Consider the following 14,867-nt stretch of genomic DNA (forward strand, 5'->3'; position numbering starts at 1 on the left):
AATTCAGACAGCACAAACTGCTTGTTTCTGTTCTCACCATTTAGGTTAAGCATGGAGGTTCAACTCCACCATCAACTAGCAAGTTATGCAAACAACAACAAAATGGTCTCTCTTCCCTTAGCATAATAGGATGGTAAGGCCCACAACCATATTATAGTGACACTGAGCGGCAGGGCTGTATTGAAATGCCCATGCATATGTGTACTGAAGTATATTTATGGATGCAGGACATTCCTGCAGCAAACTCTCAGGGAGGTGTGAAAAGCTGGGGCCAAAGCAGCCTTATACCATGCAACAGCCCCAGAATCTCTTTTTAGTATCAGAGAACTGAATTCTGGAACATGTGAAGCAATGCTGAATAACTGTCAAGAAAGCACAGCCTGGGCTTGTAGTGTTAGGATCAAGCACCGGGGTTTAAGATCCTTCAGTTCTTTTGAGTTCACATTCTTATTCAGTCATTGCATGATGAAAACTGAAGGACACCTGTAGACAAAATTTTCAAGAGACTAGTATAGTTACTTTTGCATTGACATTCAGACTTCGTTGCGCAAAGCAAGCATATAAACTGGAATCCCAAGAACAGAACGAGTTCCACTCTCCCTGACATTAGCTGTTCCTATTCTGGGTTGTAGCATAGCTTCAACTAGTTGTTCCCTTCTTGTGATTGCTTTTGGGTTTTTATTGCGGTTTTGCATGTTTATCCTCTCTTGAGAATCTCTCTCTTTCTCTCTCTGTGGTAATCTAATGCAAGAAAGGCCAAAGATCTCATTCTCTACCTAATTTGGCTTTCAAGCTGTTACATTTTTTTAAAAGTGGTTTGTAAATGAGGCAGGCTAGGAGGATGATTCATATCCATTCAATTCAGAACCATTAATTAGAAAGTATATTACAATGATTTTCATTTCATCACCATCAGAATAAGGCACAAAACACTGAACAAAGCAGTCAAATGCATTTCTTAACACATTGTGTCCCAATTATATACCTTTATTCCCAAATGTACAATATTTACAATTTAGAAAAGTATGTCAATATATTAAGTATTCACATTTAATCATATTTTCTCTTCAGCTTTGCAAACCAGAGCACTAACATTCTAGCTTAATACCACCAGTATAATAACCAACATTTTAAAATCGCAATTTACATAAAATATATTTCCCGTTGCAACAGGCACATTAGCAGTATTGCAATTAAGTTGATAAATATTGATTTCTACACTTGAATTGTTGTTCTTTGCTACATAATGTTGTTGAAAATATAACCTTTTCTCCTAGTTGATTTTAAGCAACAATGGATTCCGAGAGCAGAATATACTGGAAACATTTTTTTGTGAAAATTGTGCAACTCCTGTTCCCTGCAGAATTGGAGTTATGCAGCTTAGTGTCACCATCTGAACCAGTTGTGACTAACAAGGAAAGCAACTGTAAAGCTGTAATGCATAGCTCAATAAATACATTGAGCCAATATGCAGCAGGTGTGAAGAAAAGGTGAACTGAATTCTACGCTAGGAATCATTAGGAAAGGGATTCAGTGGTGGACCTTGGGGTCACAAATTTCAGTGGCACCCTGTGCAACGCCAACATTTGTCCCCTGCCTCTCATGCTCCATTCTAAATAATAGTTGTGGTGCCCTCTAGGCTCTGCACCCAGTGCGACTGAACCAGTCACGTTCCTCTAAACCTGTCTCTGAGGGACTGAAAATAAAACTGCCATTATCTCAATACCTTTATAAAGATCTATGTACTTAAAATTCAATGTACAGTTTTGGTCACTGCATCTCAAAAAAGATATTGTAGAATGGAAAAAAGGATACAGAAAAAGACAACCAAAATTATCAGGGGTCTGGAACTTCTTTCTTTATGAGGACTGTGTACACACCATACATTTAAAGAACATATAAAGTGCATGGCTTCCCCCAAGGAATCCAGGAAACTAGTTTGTCAAGGGTGCTAGGAACTGAAGCTCTGTAAGGGGATCTTTGGGGAAAGTCTGGTGCTTTCAATGTATGATGTGTATACAGCTGAGGAAAGGTTACGGCATCTGGTGCTTTTAGTTTAGGAAAAAAAGGTGAATGAGGCCATGACAGAGGTGCGTTAAAAGTATGAACAGTATAGAGAAAGTGGAGTTTTTCTCCTTCTCTCATAATATTAGAACCTTGTGTCACCCCATGAAGCTGAATGTTGGAAGATTTGAGACCGACAAAAGAAAGTACTTCCCATAGCACATAGTTAAACTCTGGGATTCATTGCCACAAGATGCAGCAATGAGCATCAACTTAAGGCAGCTTTTTAAAGAATTGGACAGGTTCATGAATGACAAGGCTATCAATGGTTACTGGTTATAATGGCTGTATATTATCTCCAGTATCAGACATAGCATGGCTCTGAATACCAGGCACAACACAAGAGATGGCAATTGCACTCTTCTTGTTTGCAAACTTCCCAGAAGTACCTGGTTGGACCCTGTTTGTGCTAGATGGGCCTTTGGTTTGATGCAGCAGGGCTGCTCTTATTTTCTTATGCTATATCTGCTTGCATGACTAAATATTTAGGTGTATACAGCACAAAAATGACGTCCTTGCATAGAATTTATACTGTGAAATAAAGACACTACAGTATACAGAAATGGAGAAAAGATCATGAACAGACCAAGAAAAGCAGTAAATGAGGTGGGGAAGAGCAAGACAACAGAGGTGAAAAGTCCATAGCTAAGTGGTACAGTATATGCTTTGCTTGTGTAAGGTTTTGGGTTCAATCCCCAGCATCTCTTCTGTTAAAAGTGCTCTCAAAAGAGGGCTGGGAAAAACCCTAGAAAACCACTGATGGAGCAGACAACACTGGGCAACATGGACCAGCTTATGTTTTTTGAAATTGTTTGGTAAAATTAGTTTTGAGGAAGGCTTTAAGAGACAGGAAGTAGGCTTGTCAAACAAGGAGGTCACTGGCCTGGTTAACACATAACACTAAGCTACAATTAGTTTAAGCCATGGTTTGTTGCACAAACTGCAAGTTTACAATGGTTTGTCCCACACATGATCAAAGAAACTGTGGTTTGTTTCTCCAATGTTGCTCTTGCCTTGTGCCTTTGTAGTTTGACTAGCGTTTGGGGGGGTGTATGGTGGTCAAACAAACCATAGTTAAGGCTGCTGTGTAATGGCAAGCCATAGTTAAAACAAAGCAAGGTTCATAAGCCAACAATAAAGCATGGTTTAAGATTGTAGTTTGTTAGTAGTAGAAACACCAGTTAAGCCGCTGGCCAGGATTAACACATGCTAAGCCATGTTTTAATAACTCTAGCTTAATAAACCATGGTGTAGCATTAGGTGTGAATCAAGACATTGTTTTATACTGTTGATAGGTGATAGCATGACAGAAGTCACAGAAACAGGAGCACAAGAAGGACAGGGGCTTGATCACAGAGGAGCTATTACAGAACAGATGGAGCAAGCAAGGAAATTTAATGGGTAGGATATTGTCAGTGACAGAGTTATGGGCAAGTGAGAAAGAAACAGGCATGAATCAAATAACAGGCAAAGGACTTCAGGTGGGACCGGACATGATCCAAATTGATGGAACAGAAACATACATTTATTTAGCAGAGGTGCTTTGAACTGATTCAATGGGTCAGATACACCAGGAGGGTAAGCCAGCTAGGAATTGTGTTTAGATCAGAAACAAAAACAAAAACATGGAATGAAGTGTCATTCTGACACTTGGGAATGTCACATGTTCCTGAAAAGTAACAGCAGCCTGAGGAAATTCAGAAGTTCCCTCAGAAGCACAGTAGTTAATGGCAATCAACTGTATTGCTGCAGCTACAGAAAGAGTAGAATGTGCAGCCAACTGCATAATGTGCATATTTGTTAAACACTTTCTAAGTATTAATTTTCACACTCTAAATTTTTATAGCAGGCATACAGCAGTTATAAATACATGCTAAGTCTGTTTTTACATGAAAAACCCACAAATGTGGTCTCTTAAATAGTAATTGCCAGTTAACAAGTACAGTTCAACACAATCTTCGTAAACATTTTTTAAAAGGTTAGTGTGTTTAAATAACACACACCATTTCTTTTGAAGCTGACATGAAAGAGCCTCATTTGTAGCAATCTTACTTATGCACAATTGACTAAAATGATAAGAAAACCCTTCTACTCAGGTATTAGAGATTGTACTTGAAGCTAGAACCTGCATCTACTAAAAGGATATTACTTCTAGTTAGTTTTAGTTTAGCTAAGACCTTACCTTACCAACTGCTCACTTGAAATCCAATTCATAGTTAACAATTGCATCCTTCATTCAAAACCATCAGATAAAGGCACATTTAATACACTTCAACATCACATTTGATGGAGATCTTACACAATATTCAGGTCCGTTGCTAAGTAATGCCTAGACATGCATTCAGATCCAGCAATATTTTATTATTTAAGTCCTGTCTGTGTGCAAAACCAGGCACAGTAGTTTGGTTTTAAAGTGCTGGCAGAAAAAGCAAACTTTTGAATTACAAGATACTTTTTAGAAATTGATTCCAAAATAAAAAGTGTTAAAATTCTACAGAACTGAATACATGTTGTGAATGCCACCCACTTCCTTCCTTCCTAGTTCTCCTCTTACTCACTTTCTTCTGCTTTCAGTTAAGGCATTCCTGCAAGCCTCAAGTTATATCACTTGGAAAGAGACAAAACTTATTTCTAATCCACATCAAAACTAAGTCATGCCATTCACCCAACCTGCCCACATTTCTTTGTACAGAGCATGACATTTAAGATTTTAATTCCTTGGGCTTTACTCCTGAAATTTGTACTGTCAGATGTGGCCTCCAAACAAGTCCCAATTTTGACTCACAGAGTGGAAACTTCCACCTGTGTGATTGTTCATTGCCTAGTACAAAGCCATTGTATTCTTTAAGCGATAGACTGAAATGTATTAAATGTGCCTTTATCTGATGGTTTTGAATGAAGGATGCAATTGTTAACTATGAATTGGATTTCAAGTGAGCAGTTGGTAAGGTAAAGTCTTATCTGAAAGCAGGATTCAAACTACAGTATACAGAACTCTAAATAAAGGCTCTTTAGGAAGCATTCTTCACGAAGATTCAATACGCATAAAACAATGAGCACTGTATGCAGATTCAAGACTGCATTTCCATATAGCCTACAAACAAAACTTCAGCCATCTTTTCTTAAAACAGAAACAAAAAATATCATTGTATAATTTTTAAGCTATTAAAAGAATACGTTCCCCAACGAGCCAAAAATAGTTAGCTTCCACTGGTAATGATTTTTTTCAAAAGACGTGAGTTGCACTGATAGCAGATCAGACACGTTAAAAGGATACTTTCTGAAAACTAGAAGTACTCAGCCATATGCTTTGCAAGGGTGCAACATAACTAAAAGTAGTAATTGCATCTGAGGTATTTTAAAAAGGACAACATTTCCATAGGCTTGAGAAGTTCTGAGGCACAGATACAATTGGTACTATGGCAGCAGAAGCAGCCAGCAAGAGATTTGAATCCCTGTGGTGCAGTATAAATGCGTTCAAGCAGCAATTAGTCTAGTGCATAAACAATCTCACAGTCAGAATAAGAAGAAAGCAAGTTTTCATATTTTAAATAGGGCACTGCAGGAAGCCGAGTAGGAGAGCCAATCAAACTGACATTTTATTTTAAATGGCTGCACTGCTTTGTGAAACAAATGTTCCCTACAGGAATAAATGCAAAGGATTTAACATGCTGGTTTGGAAGTGAGTCTCAGCGAAATATTGTTTTCTAATAAGTGCCCCTTTTGTTCAGCTACTATGCATTTCAAAAAATCTTGTACCAGAATAGTACCTAGCAGTATTTCCCATGGAAACAATCAGTCCTGGGGGCACACCTAGACCAAGCCCCTCCTCACCTGCCATACAGTATTTGCATTCATGGCTATCTTGCAACTTAGCCTTCAAAGGAAAAGTGCTGTCCACCAATCTAGCTCATTTTTCTAATATTGTTGAGTGTAAGTGCTCTCAGTTTACAGAGAAATTTGCCATAAATTTCAATGGCAATGATATTTGGCCACTTGAGTTTATGGCTTTGATTAACAAGCAGCATATTTCATTCTCATCCACCTTGGCACAAGGATGCCCTTTCTGCCCAGGATGTCTTACAATCTTTGTTCTACTAAAATAAATAATTTTGCATTGCTTTACCCCAGCTGTCCCCCCCACCTGGGACCCTCCAGATGTTCTGGACTATAATTCACATCAGCCCCATCCAGCAGGTCTTTACCAGCTGGGGATGATAGAAGTTGGTAGTCCCAAAATGTCTAGATACTTGGGGGCAGCTGTTCTAATCAAAGCAGGCTATTAGAATTTTCACATGAATTCTTCATTAAAAGAGCCACTATAAGACTTCTGAAGACAAGATAGGGGGAGTTTCTGCACAATGGTATTGCTAGGGATTTAATATATTTTTTTTAATCCCTAGTGGTCCACAGAACATGTACGGTTCATAAAGACAAGTCCATTATTCGTTATCTCTGTAGTAACCTTCAATTATATCTGAATTAAAATATATCACAGTAACCGTGATGTCATCCCTATATAGCCGTGCTACATCATCAGGAAGAGTCAGCATTGCCATGAGCCTCTCTGGATCAATCTCTCCATATTCATTATTGCCAATGGCATTTCGGATGAGGTGGGTAGCCACGTTGTGGTCATAGGAGCGGATGTGCCTGCCCTTCCTCTGAAGAAGGAAGTTTTGCATGTAACCTAGGTTGGCTGGTTTCTTAAAAGCAAGTGGCGTTTTCTGGGCATTGTCTCCAAGCAGATGCGTGGCAACAAGCTTGACCACCTCTTCATTACTCAACATGTCCCACAGCCCATCCGAAGCAATCACTAAAAATTTATCCTGCTTTCTTATTTTGTGGTACGTGACTTCAGGTTCTGCAGTTAAATAAGGAGGCGTATGATAGTTTGGCAGTGCATACTCATAAATGTTTAAAGCCTCCGTGTTGCAACCATTTCCTAGCACACTCTGCTGAAGTTCCTGGCTCCACTTAAATCTGACATCTCCGAAAGCTCTGGAGGGCATAAGAACTCCCAGCAACCTGTTGTTCACAATGACAGTGTCCTCTTCAGAGGCCGGGTGTTCACTTTTTAACCTTAAAGCTTCCAATTTGTTGAAGGCATTGTGGTCTTGAGTAAGAGGGAGGGCGGACCACATCCCATCTTTATTTTGAACCCCTAGAATTGCTCTACAGTCACCAGTATTTGCAACATGCAAATTAACACTGTCGATGTGAGCCACACATGCTGTTGCACCCGAGAAAGCCACCTGAAGGGCTATGTTCCTTACCAATTCATTTTCTGTGGGAGCCTGGACTTCCAAAGAGAAATCTGAATCCAGCCTTTTAAATGCATAGATCAGTGCATCCTTCTTAGTATGGCATGGCTCCATGTCCAGGTTCAGCAAGTCTTGCCAATAAACTCTGAGCTGCTCCAAATACATTGGGGCGACCTCATGAAAGAACCTGTCGTTGGGGTGTTTGTGCCACTGCAGAATGGGCAGAACTGGTTTCATGGACTCCATGGCAGACTCGATTTCTTGAAGTGTTTGTTGAGACAGAAGAGAAACAGCAATGTAAGAAAACAGCCTCTCGCTGACCGACTGTGCACAAGCATAGCCTGCATGGCCATCAAAGACTCCAAACATCATCCCTCTGGTCTGCAAACATGTAGCTGCACTTCTACGGTCTTCACTCGGGGCGTTGGCAGCCAAGTGGTTACTCTCAAATTTCAACACTGAGCTCGGGTTCTTCCCATCAAATTCAGGTACTGTATAGGACAACTCATTAGCCCTTAAGATTTCATTTATCTGTGATGGTGTCAGGTGGAAGGAGAAGTCTTCTTCTTCTGTGGAGGTGTGTCTGAAAGCTTTTCTCACAGTGAAGCCACAACTGCAACTTGACAGGAAAGAAGAAAAGGAGTCTTTGGCAAGCAAACCCCTCCATGCTACTTTGTTCTGGCTCGAAAAGCACCTGGAATACAAGCGTCCTTTTCCATGCAAAGAGGATATAATGTTTCTTGCCGAGATGATACTCCAGGAGGTCATAGTACTTGACATCTTAAGAACTGGTTCTGCTTTAAAGCAGGACAATTTGAAAAGCCTACAAGTAAAAATAAAGCTATTAATATTTTTTTAAAGGCAACAATGCTTCATGTTAACATCCATGCTGTGACTTATACCAAGAGGCCACTGAGAATAAATAAATAATTTGTTTTGTAACTTAATCATAAATTTATAAATAATTTGTGCATTTTATAAATTTAGAATTTAGTAGCAAGTTAAGCAGATTCTGAAACCGACAACTTTAGATGTTGTGGAATGCACCTTGGCATGCTAATGTTAAAAGCACATTTATTTAGAAATAACCCTACATTTTCAAATGCCAACACACTGAGGATTGTTTATTTCTAAGGGATAGGCTACATGCCAAAAGTATATTCCGCATTGTCCAATCCTTTGCAGAGTTGTTTCATATCCGAAATATGCTATCTTCCAATCGGAATCTACTCTCAATGGCTATGAATGTACTGAAGTACATTCAGGTTGAGAGGACTTGTACTGAACTAACCCCCAGACATGACACCTATTTTGTAATACCTCGTGGAATTATTCCAAGAAGGATCAGAAGTTCTGCTTAATCCTATTGCTAGCATGAAATATGCAAAATAACTAAGCAAAGTAATACATTCTATTGCACTAGCTTCTCTCTACCTGGAATCCTATGCACACCCACTTGAGACTAAGCAGTCTCACTAAAAACAATGGGTCATTTTCAGAGTCAATATGTTTGAGGTCACTCTGTCAGCATAAGCAGGTATGGAAGTTTTGGAAACAATCATGAGTTAGCCTAATGAAAGTATATGCTCAATCTGCATAGTACAAAAGCACTGTCTTGAGTTTATAAGCCTTGGAATAGGTTACAGAGCCCACTGATTGTTTCTAACTCTTTCAAGGGGGCAAGGAATGGTGTCGAGGTGGCAGTAAAGGGGGTTTGCTTAGCTTATTGGTGGAAAAGAATGCCAGTAGCCCTGGAAACTATCACTCAAACCGGCTTTCTTCAGGAACAGAGCTGTTAAGGTTGCTCTAATCTTAGTTTTCTGTTACACTCTGTTCAACTCCTTTGCACCACCGCTGACATAACTGGAATTGCTACTGGTCATTGCTCACCATCCAAAAACCATCCAAAAACTGTCTGGCACGTTAAACACCTCTTGGTTTGGAGAATGAATGCAAACTTCTCTTTCTAGGTAAGCAGGCAAAACACTGAGCTTTATTGGCTTAACAGGCAGCTACATTGAAACTATTAAAATGTTCTTCTGTTATTTTTTTTTTTTCTTTTTTACTGAATATATCTAGTATCCAGAGTTTTGCTTTATGAATCTAGAATGCAGCTGTAGTTACGTGTTTGGCTGTACTCACAACAGAAGCGTCAGAAACTGGCTTGTGATTTCCCTCCCCTCTTTGCTCTCTCTTCTCTTGGAAAAAAAAAATCAAATACGGTTTTTATTGTCCTTCCAGTCCTAAGAGTTGAAGCAAGCCTACATAGCTTATGACACATTGTTATTATTAATAATTACCTGCCCTTCACCTTAAGGCCCCAGAACAGGTTACAACATTAAAACACAGTATCAAAAATAGTTTAAAGCAACTTACAATCACCAAAATAAAGTGGTTCCTAAAAATATACACCTCAAGTGTCAAAAGTCAGGGTAAAGAGGTGTGTATTCAACAGTCACTGGAAGCTGTACAGTTCAGGTACCAGACACACCTCTGCCAAACACATCAAACCAAACACAGTCCACTAACTAAATATGAAGGACTACGTAAGGTGCCTGGTGACTCCGTGTCTATATTATCATGTATTCAGCAAAAACAAAGGTTTCATTAAACTTCTGGTGATCACCATACACAGTTGTTGAAGCGGAGTTTGGCTTTGCAGGCTACAAATGTGCATGCTTAAGGTACTGACTTTGTTTGGGGTCCTATTGCTTGTAAAAGGGTAGTCTCAGGACAGAAAACTTCTACATGTATGATTTTAAAAAAACACATTTTAAAATAATTTTTAAAAAATATATTTTCCAGATATGCACTTACAATCGGGAGACTGTCCTATCCTGGGTAACAGCTGGGCATTTCCCAAGAATGGTCTTTTTTAAGGAGCTGTGAAATAAAGAAGACAATCAATATCTATCTATCAACATAATCAGAATCAGAACGTTAAATCCTGCACTCCCTTTACCAATCACATTTTTCTCTTTAATAAGCCTTCCAAGTAATTTATTAACTAAGCACAGGAAGGTATGCAGCCCCTGAACTATTACATGTGTCAGATAAATGCCTCATCAACAGCTCATGATATATTGCATTTGTGAATATATAACACAAGGTTCCTTTGACCAGGCTGGATGTAACATGAGGCAGTGATCATTCTGGAGGAAGCAGGATTGCCAGCTTGGACCTACAAACCATGTGTAGTTTCTCTAGTATGGCAGGGCAGCATGCTGTGGGACTCCTGACACTATCTATCTATCTATCTATCTATCTATCTATCTATCTATCTATCTATCTATCATCTAATCCACCTAATTATTCTGATTGTAAATTGTCTGATTTTAATATTGTTACAATAATGCCCCAAGACCTTATGGTGAAGAAAGGTAAGAAATCCATTAAGTGTGTGTGCGCACACACACACACACACACACACACCCCTTCTGCAGGTAAGAGAGAAGGAAAGGTGCACTAATAAAGAAGACACTCAATGCTCAGAGTTGTTAAAATAAACTGGCACCATCTCCAGTTCTGATGGCAAGGCTGATGATTTTAAAGAGTCACAGAGCAGAGCCATCTCTTTTCAAACATTTAAGCCAAAATTTGGGTGCGCTAGTTTAACCTCCACACTGCCAATAATGACTGGCCCACCCACTACAGTGGTACCTCAGGTTACATACACTTCAGGTTACAGACTCCGCCAAATCAGAAATAGTACCTCGGGTTAAGAACTTTGCTTCAGGATGTGTGGTGTTTTGTTTCTTTGTTTTACTATTTTCCTCCCCCCACTTCCTTATTCCTTCTTCACTTTCCCTTTCTCCCACCTACAATCAATATGGTTTCCTTCTGTTTATATAACCAAAGAGAATGGAGATACAAAACATCTGGCATTTATTTACCTTGTTAATAATACATGTCCCAGCTATATTTCTGAACATAGGTAACGTCCTGCTTCTAAACCTGCTGAAAATCAAAATAAATAAGGGGATTAAAAAAGAAGGATGCAAAATAAACTGCTTTCAGAACAGAAGCTCTTGTTTCCTCTAACAGCAAACTTGGTGGTCCCATGCCAATTAGTATATCAGTTGAACGAAGCTACCTACAGCTTAGGATTTCTAAGCTGTAGGATTTTTATTTCCTTGCTGGGGAAAGAAGTTCAAAGATTGAAAATATTTAAAAGCTTTCCTGTAAGAATGTTAGAAGATAAAAGTTTTGACAATGAAAATGTGAGAGGAGTAAACTACTAAACCCATGGAGAGACCAGTTTTGTTTAATGAAGGCAATAGGGGTGGAAGCAGAAATTGGCCCTAGAGGCCAATTCTACCCCCTAACCCAATCCTTCAACAACAGAAAAGGAACCATCCGAAACAGCATAAAGAAAGAGATAATCCAATTTCCCCTGCTGCCCTGTTCAGAATGGGGCTTAATTACACAGTCACCTCTGAAACTTCAAACTTCACTCCTCTGTAGAGCTACAGTGCTCAGCTTCAGAGCTCATGGCGCAGTGGGAGGGGGGCAGTCTGACAACCACCTATGCTATGCTACCATCAACCTTCCCTGATCTGTCTCTCTCCACCCCCAATAAGGGGAGAAGGGAAGATTAGTACACTGTGAATCCTCATGGATTCCCAATGAATCAAATACCCTCAATGCCAATTCTCAACATTCCCTGATCTGTCTCTCTCCACCCCCAATAAGGGGAGAAGGGAAGATTAGCACACTGTGAATCCTCATGGATTCCCAATGAATCAAATACCCTCAATGCCAATTCTCCAAAAATGAACAGCATTTAAGATTTCAATCCTATCCACACTTACCATTGAATTTAATAGGGCTTACTTCTGCATAAACATTAATGGGATTATGCCACAAATTTATTTAATATCAAGACCAGTTACAGCAAAATTGCATGTTGCCAGAATACTGTTGTTATCACCATAAACTTCACATTGTTTGCATAATAGATCAGCCAAGGTAATATTACATTGGAACTTGATCAAAGTGGTTCTCTTCTTGGTTGCAGTTTAGCTGCAATGGCGTCTGTTTACTTTTTCCTCATGTTGCCAAAGAGCTATCAGCAAGTTCAACAAAGTAAAAAAAATTCCAACAAAAGTTTTTTTTAAAAAAGAAAATGAAGGAGGAACAAATTAAGCAAGGACAGAGCAGCCATTCCTCCATGACAAGATTACACACTTGCAGCACAATCCTAATTGTGGCGACTCAAAATAAAGTCCTATTGAATCCAGTTGGGTTTTCTCCCAGGTTAGGATAGCAGCTTTATATATTCACATTTATACTAATCCACACAAATAAAACACAGACATTGTCCCTCCATTAAGATCAAAGCCTGAAAACAGAATAAATGAACATTTCCTAAATCCACTGCTAAACAGGCCGGAGCTGGGAGAAGTACAGAAACAGTATAAACCTACCTCTTAGAATTTTTAAACAGTAGAAGATCACCCCAAAACTTTGGCTCCTGAGAATTTAGGTATTTTTCTTCGCTTCTTGACCAGGGACTATGCTTTTAGTAAAATTAAAAGGAGGGAAATCAAATGTTAAGAGAGCTCCTAAGAATACGGTTTGACATTCTAGAAAATTTTGGAAAGTTTTGGAATCGGGTTGCCACCTTTCAAAACGGTTCCTTTTACAGTCGTTTGATCTACGGCAGCAATTAACAGGTGGCGAAGTTAGAAAATCTGATCCTGAAATGTATCACAGGTAAGAATTGCAAATAAACAGCGTTTCGTTTTTACCTGCTGACTTCTTACACATCAGTGAAACCTCTGATAGACACAAGATCGAGCCGCGCCGATAGATTTCATTTTGCTTTGGTTCCCTCCCCCCGCCCCCTCTCCTGGGCATTTGGCAGCTCTCCGCTACACGGAGAACAAGTTGGACAATTCAGCCCGTAACACACTCAAGACAAGCTGACGACTTTAGGGAGGACCAGCTCGGCTCCTCCCCCAGAACACTCAGCGATTGGCTGCAGAGAGGGGCGTGAGGCGACGGTGGCGGAGCCAAGGGGCGCGTGTTAGGCGCGGACCGTCCCCGCCCAGCCATGCTGGTCTGCCGGAAAAAGGGGCGCGCGGGCGCAAGAAGTGCACGGCGCGGGAACCTGCTCCCTGAATGCCTTTGGAATGTGAACGTGTGAAGTTAAGGAACAGGTCCTATTGGCTTCAGCGTCCACCGGATCGCAGCTTTAAAACATGTGCAGGTTCCTCTTCCGCGGCCGGGGCGAGCGAGTCCTAGGCACGCTTACTCGGGAGTAAAACCCGCTAGCTTTTGTGAAGTTTGTGCGCTGGCACCGGTTGTAAGCCTATGCTCAACGGGGCTTCCTAACCGCGTTGTTACCAGCCCTGCACAAGCCTGGCCATTTCTACTTCTCCTCGGAAGGGAGCCCCCTTGAAGGGTGTGGCTGTGGCCGTATGCTTATTATACCTAAGACTCCGGGCTTGTCACTACCACCCGACGCCCGTCTGCTCCCAAGCCCCAGCGACCTTCCTCAACGGAGCTTCCTTGCAGCAGGAAAGCGTGCAGGCAAAGGCGGCCGCTGCTTCCGACGCTGGAGGCTCGGCCCCTCCTCCTTCCGCAGCCAAACCCAGCTCGTCTCCTTCCTCGGCTCCCGCAGGACACCAAGCACCCCCTTACCCGCTTGGCTTGGCAGAGGCAGGGATCTGGGCCGCCGCCGTTCATGCCAGTTGCCCCGTCAGTCCATGGTCGCCTCACGCCTTCCCCGCCCGCCCCCCAGTCCGTCGCCGCGCCTTGTTCGCCTGCTTGACGCGAGGTGATCCGCCGCCCGGCGTCTGCAGCGCGGCGAGGTTCTCCTCTCTGCCTTGACGCTGCTGCCTCCGCGTCCTCGGCTCACCTCGGCCTTGAGCGACTCTGCCCCAGGTGCTTGGCGTCCGCCCAGCTTCCCTCCCACGGCTGTGAAGGATACGGGTCACCAGCGACCTGTTGCCTGCTTCGCGCCAGGCCTGGGGTGTGCGTTATAGCGGATGTTCTGTTTCGCCTTGCCATAGAAAGGCCAGCTTTTCTCTCTTAAGAGGCTTAATGGTAACATTAGGACTCGGGAGCAAAGAGGGGGGCAAGGAAAGTTGTGCTTAGGACGGTGGCCGCCTTAATTCCCATTAGGGGGACCCTAATGATACTCTTATTGACATGGCTCAGCTATCCAAACCAGACCCCATTAGGCTACTAAACCTCTGGTGGCTGTGGTCTGCTCTCCCCTTGTCAGAGGTGCTGGAAAATGCTGAAGTCAGAGCCCTCGAGCCCAGCACCTGCTTGCTGGTGGGCTTCCCAGGGAGGCGTCTAGGTAGCCATTGTGATAACAGGATGCTGAACTAGATGTGTGACTGGCCGGAGCCAATAGGCTCCTCTTCTGTTGTGTACAATAAAAAGAAAATGCAATAAAAGCTAAACACTAAATGGTTAAACAAAAACCCCAAAAGACAGTGGCTAAAAATCAAACATCAAATCTGAAGAAGTGTGCATGCACATGAAAGCCTATACAGTACCAAGAACAAACTTAGTGGGTCTCTAAAG

The 14,867-nt window shown here is 41.4% G+C and overlaps 1 protein-coding gene across 9 annotated transcripts; it reads right to left on the reverse strand.

Moving 5' to 3' along the window:
- Positions 1-966: 966 nt before the first annotated feature.
- PDP2 (pyruvate dehydrogenase phosphatase catalytic subunit 2) lies at positions 967-14,046 on the reverse strand. Of its 9 annotated transcripts, none has more exons than XR_014514249.1 (5): positions 13,079-13,371; positions 11,222-11,285; positions 10,146-10,211; positions 4,341-8,151; positions 967-4,215 (listed from the first exon to the last, which is right to left on the reverse strand). XR_014514249.1 is itself a non-coding variant. In XM_083452517.1 (5 exons), exon 5 carries the CDS (start codon positions 8,106-8,108, stop codon positions 6,507-6,509), a length of 1,602 nt encoding a protein of 533 aa, XP_083308643.1. In that variant the 5' UTR covers positions 8,109-8,151; positions 10,146-10,211; positions 11,222-11,285; positions 12,755-12,846; positions 13,974-14,034; the 3' UTR covers positions 5,276-6,506. The 9 variants fall into 9 exon arrangements, 8 of the variants coding, with proteins under 8 accessions (XP_083308643.1, XP_083308641.1, XP_083308644.1 ...); XM_083452517.1 differs by lacking the exons at positions 967-4,215; positions 13,079-13,371 and adding exons at positions 12,755-12,846; positions 13,974-14,034 and having other exon boundaries at positions 5,276-8,151; XM_083452515.1 differs by lacking the exon at positions 967-4,215 and adding an exon at positions 12,755-12,846 and having other exon boundaries at positions 5,276-8,151.
- Positions 14,047-14,867: the final 821 nt, after the last annotated feature.

This window comes from Podarcis tiliguerta (genome assembly GCF_965153285.1).
Source record: "Podarcis tiliguerta genome assembly, chromosome: 8".
Lineage (NCBI taxonomy): Eukaryota > Metazoa > Chordata > Lepidosauria > Squamata > Lacertidae > Podarcis > Podarcis tiliguerta.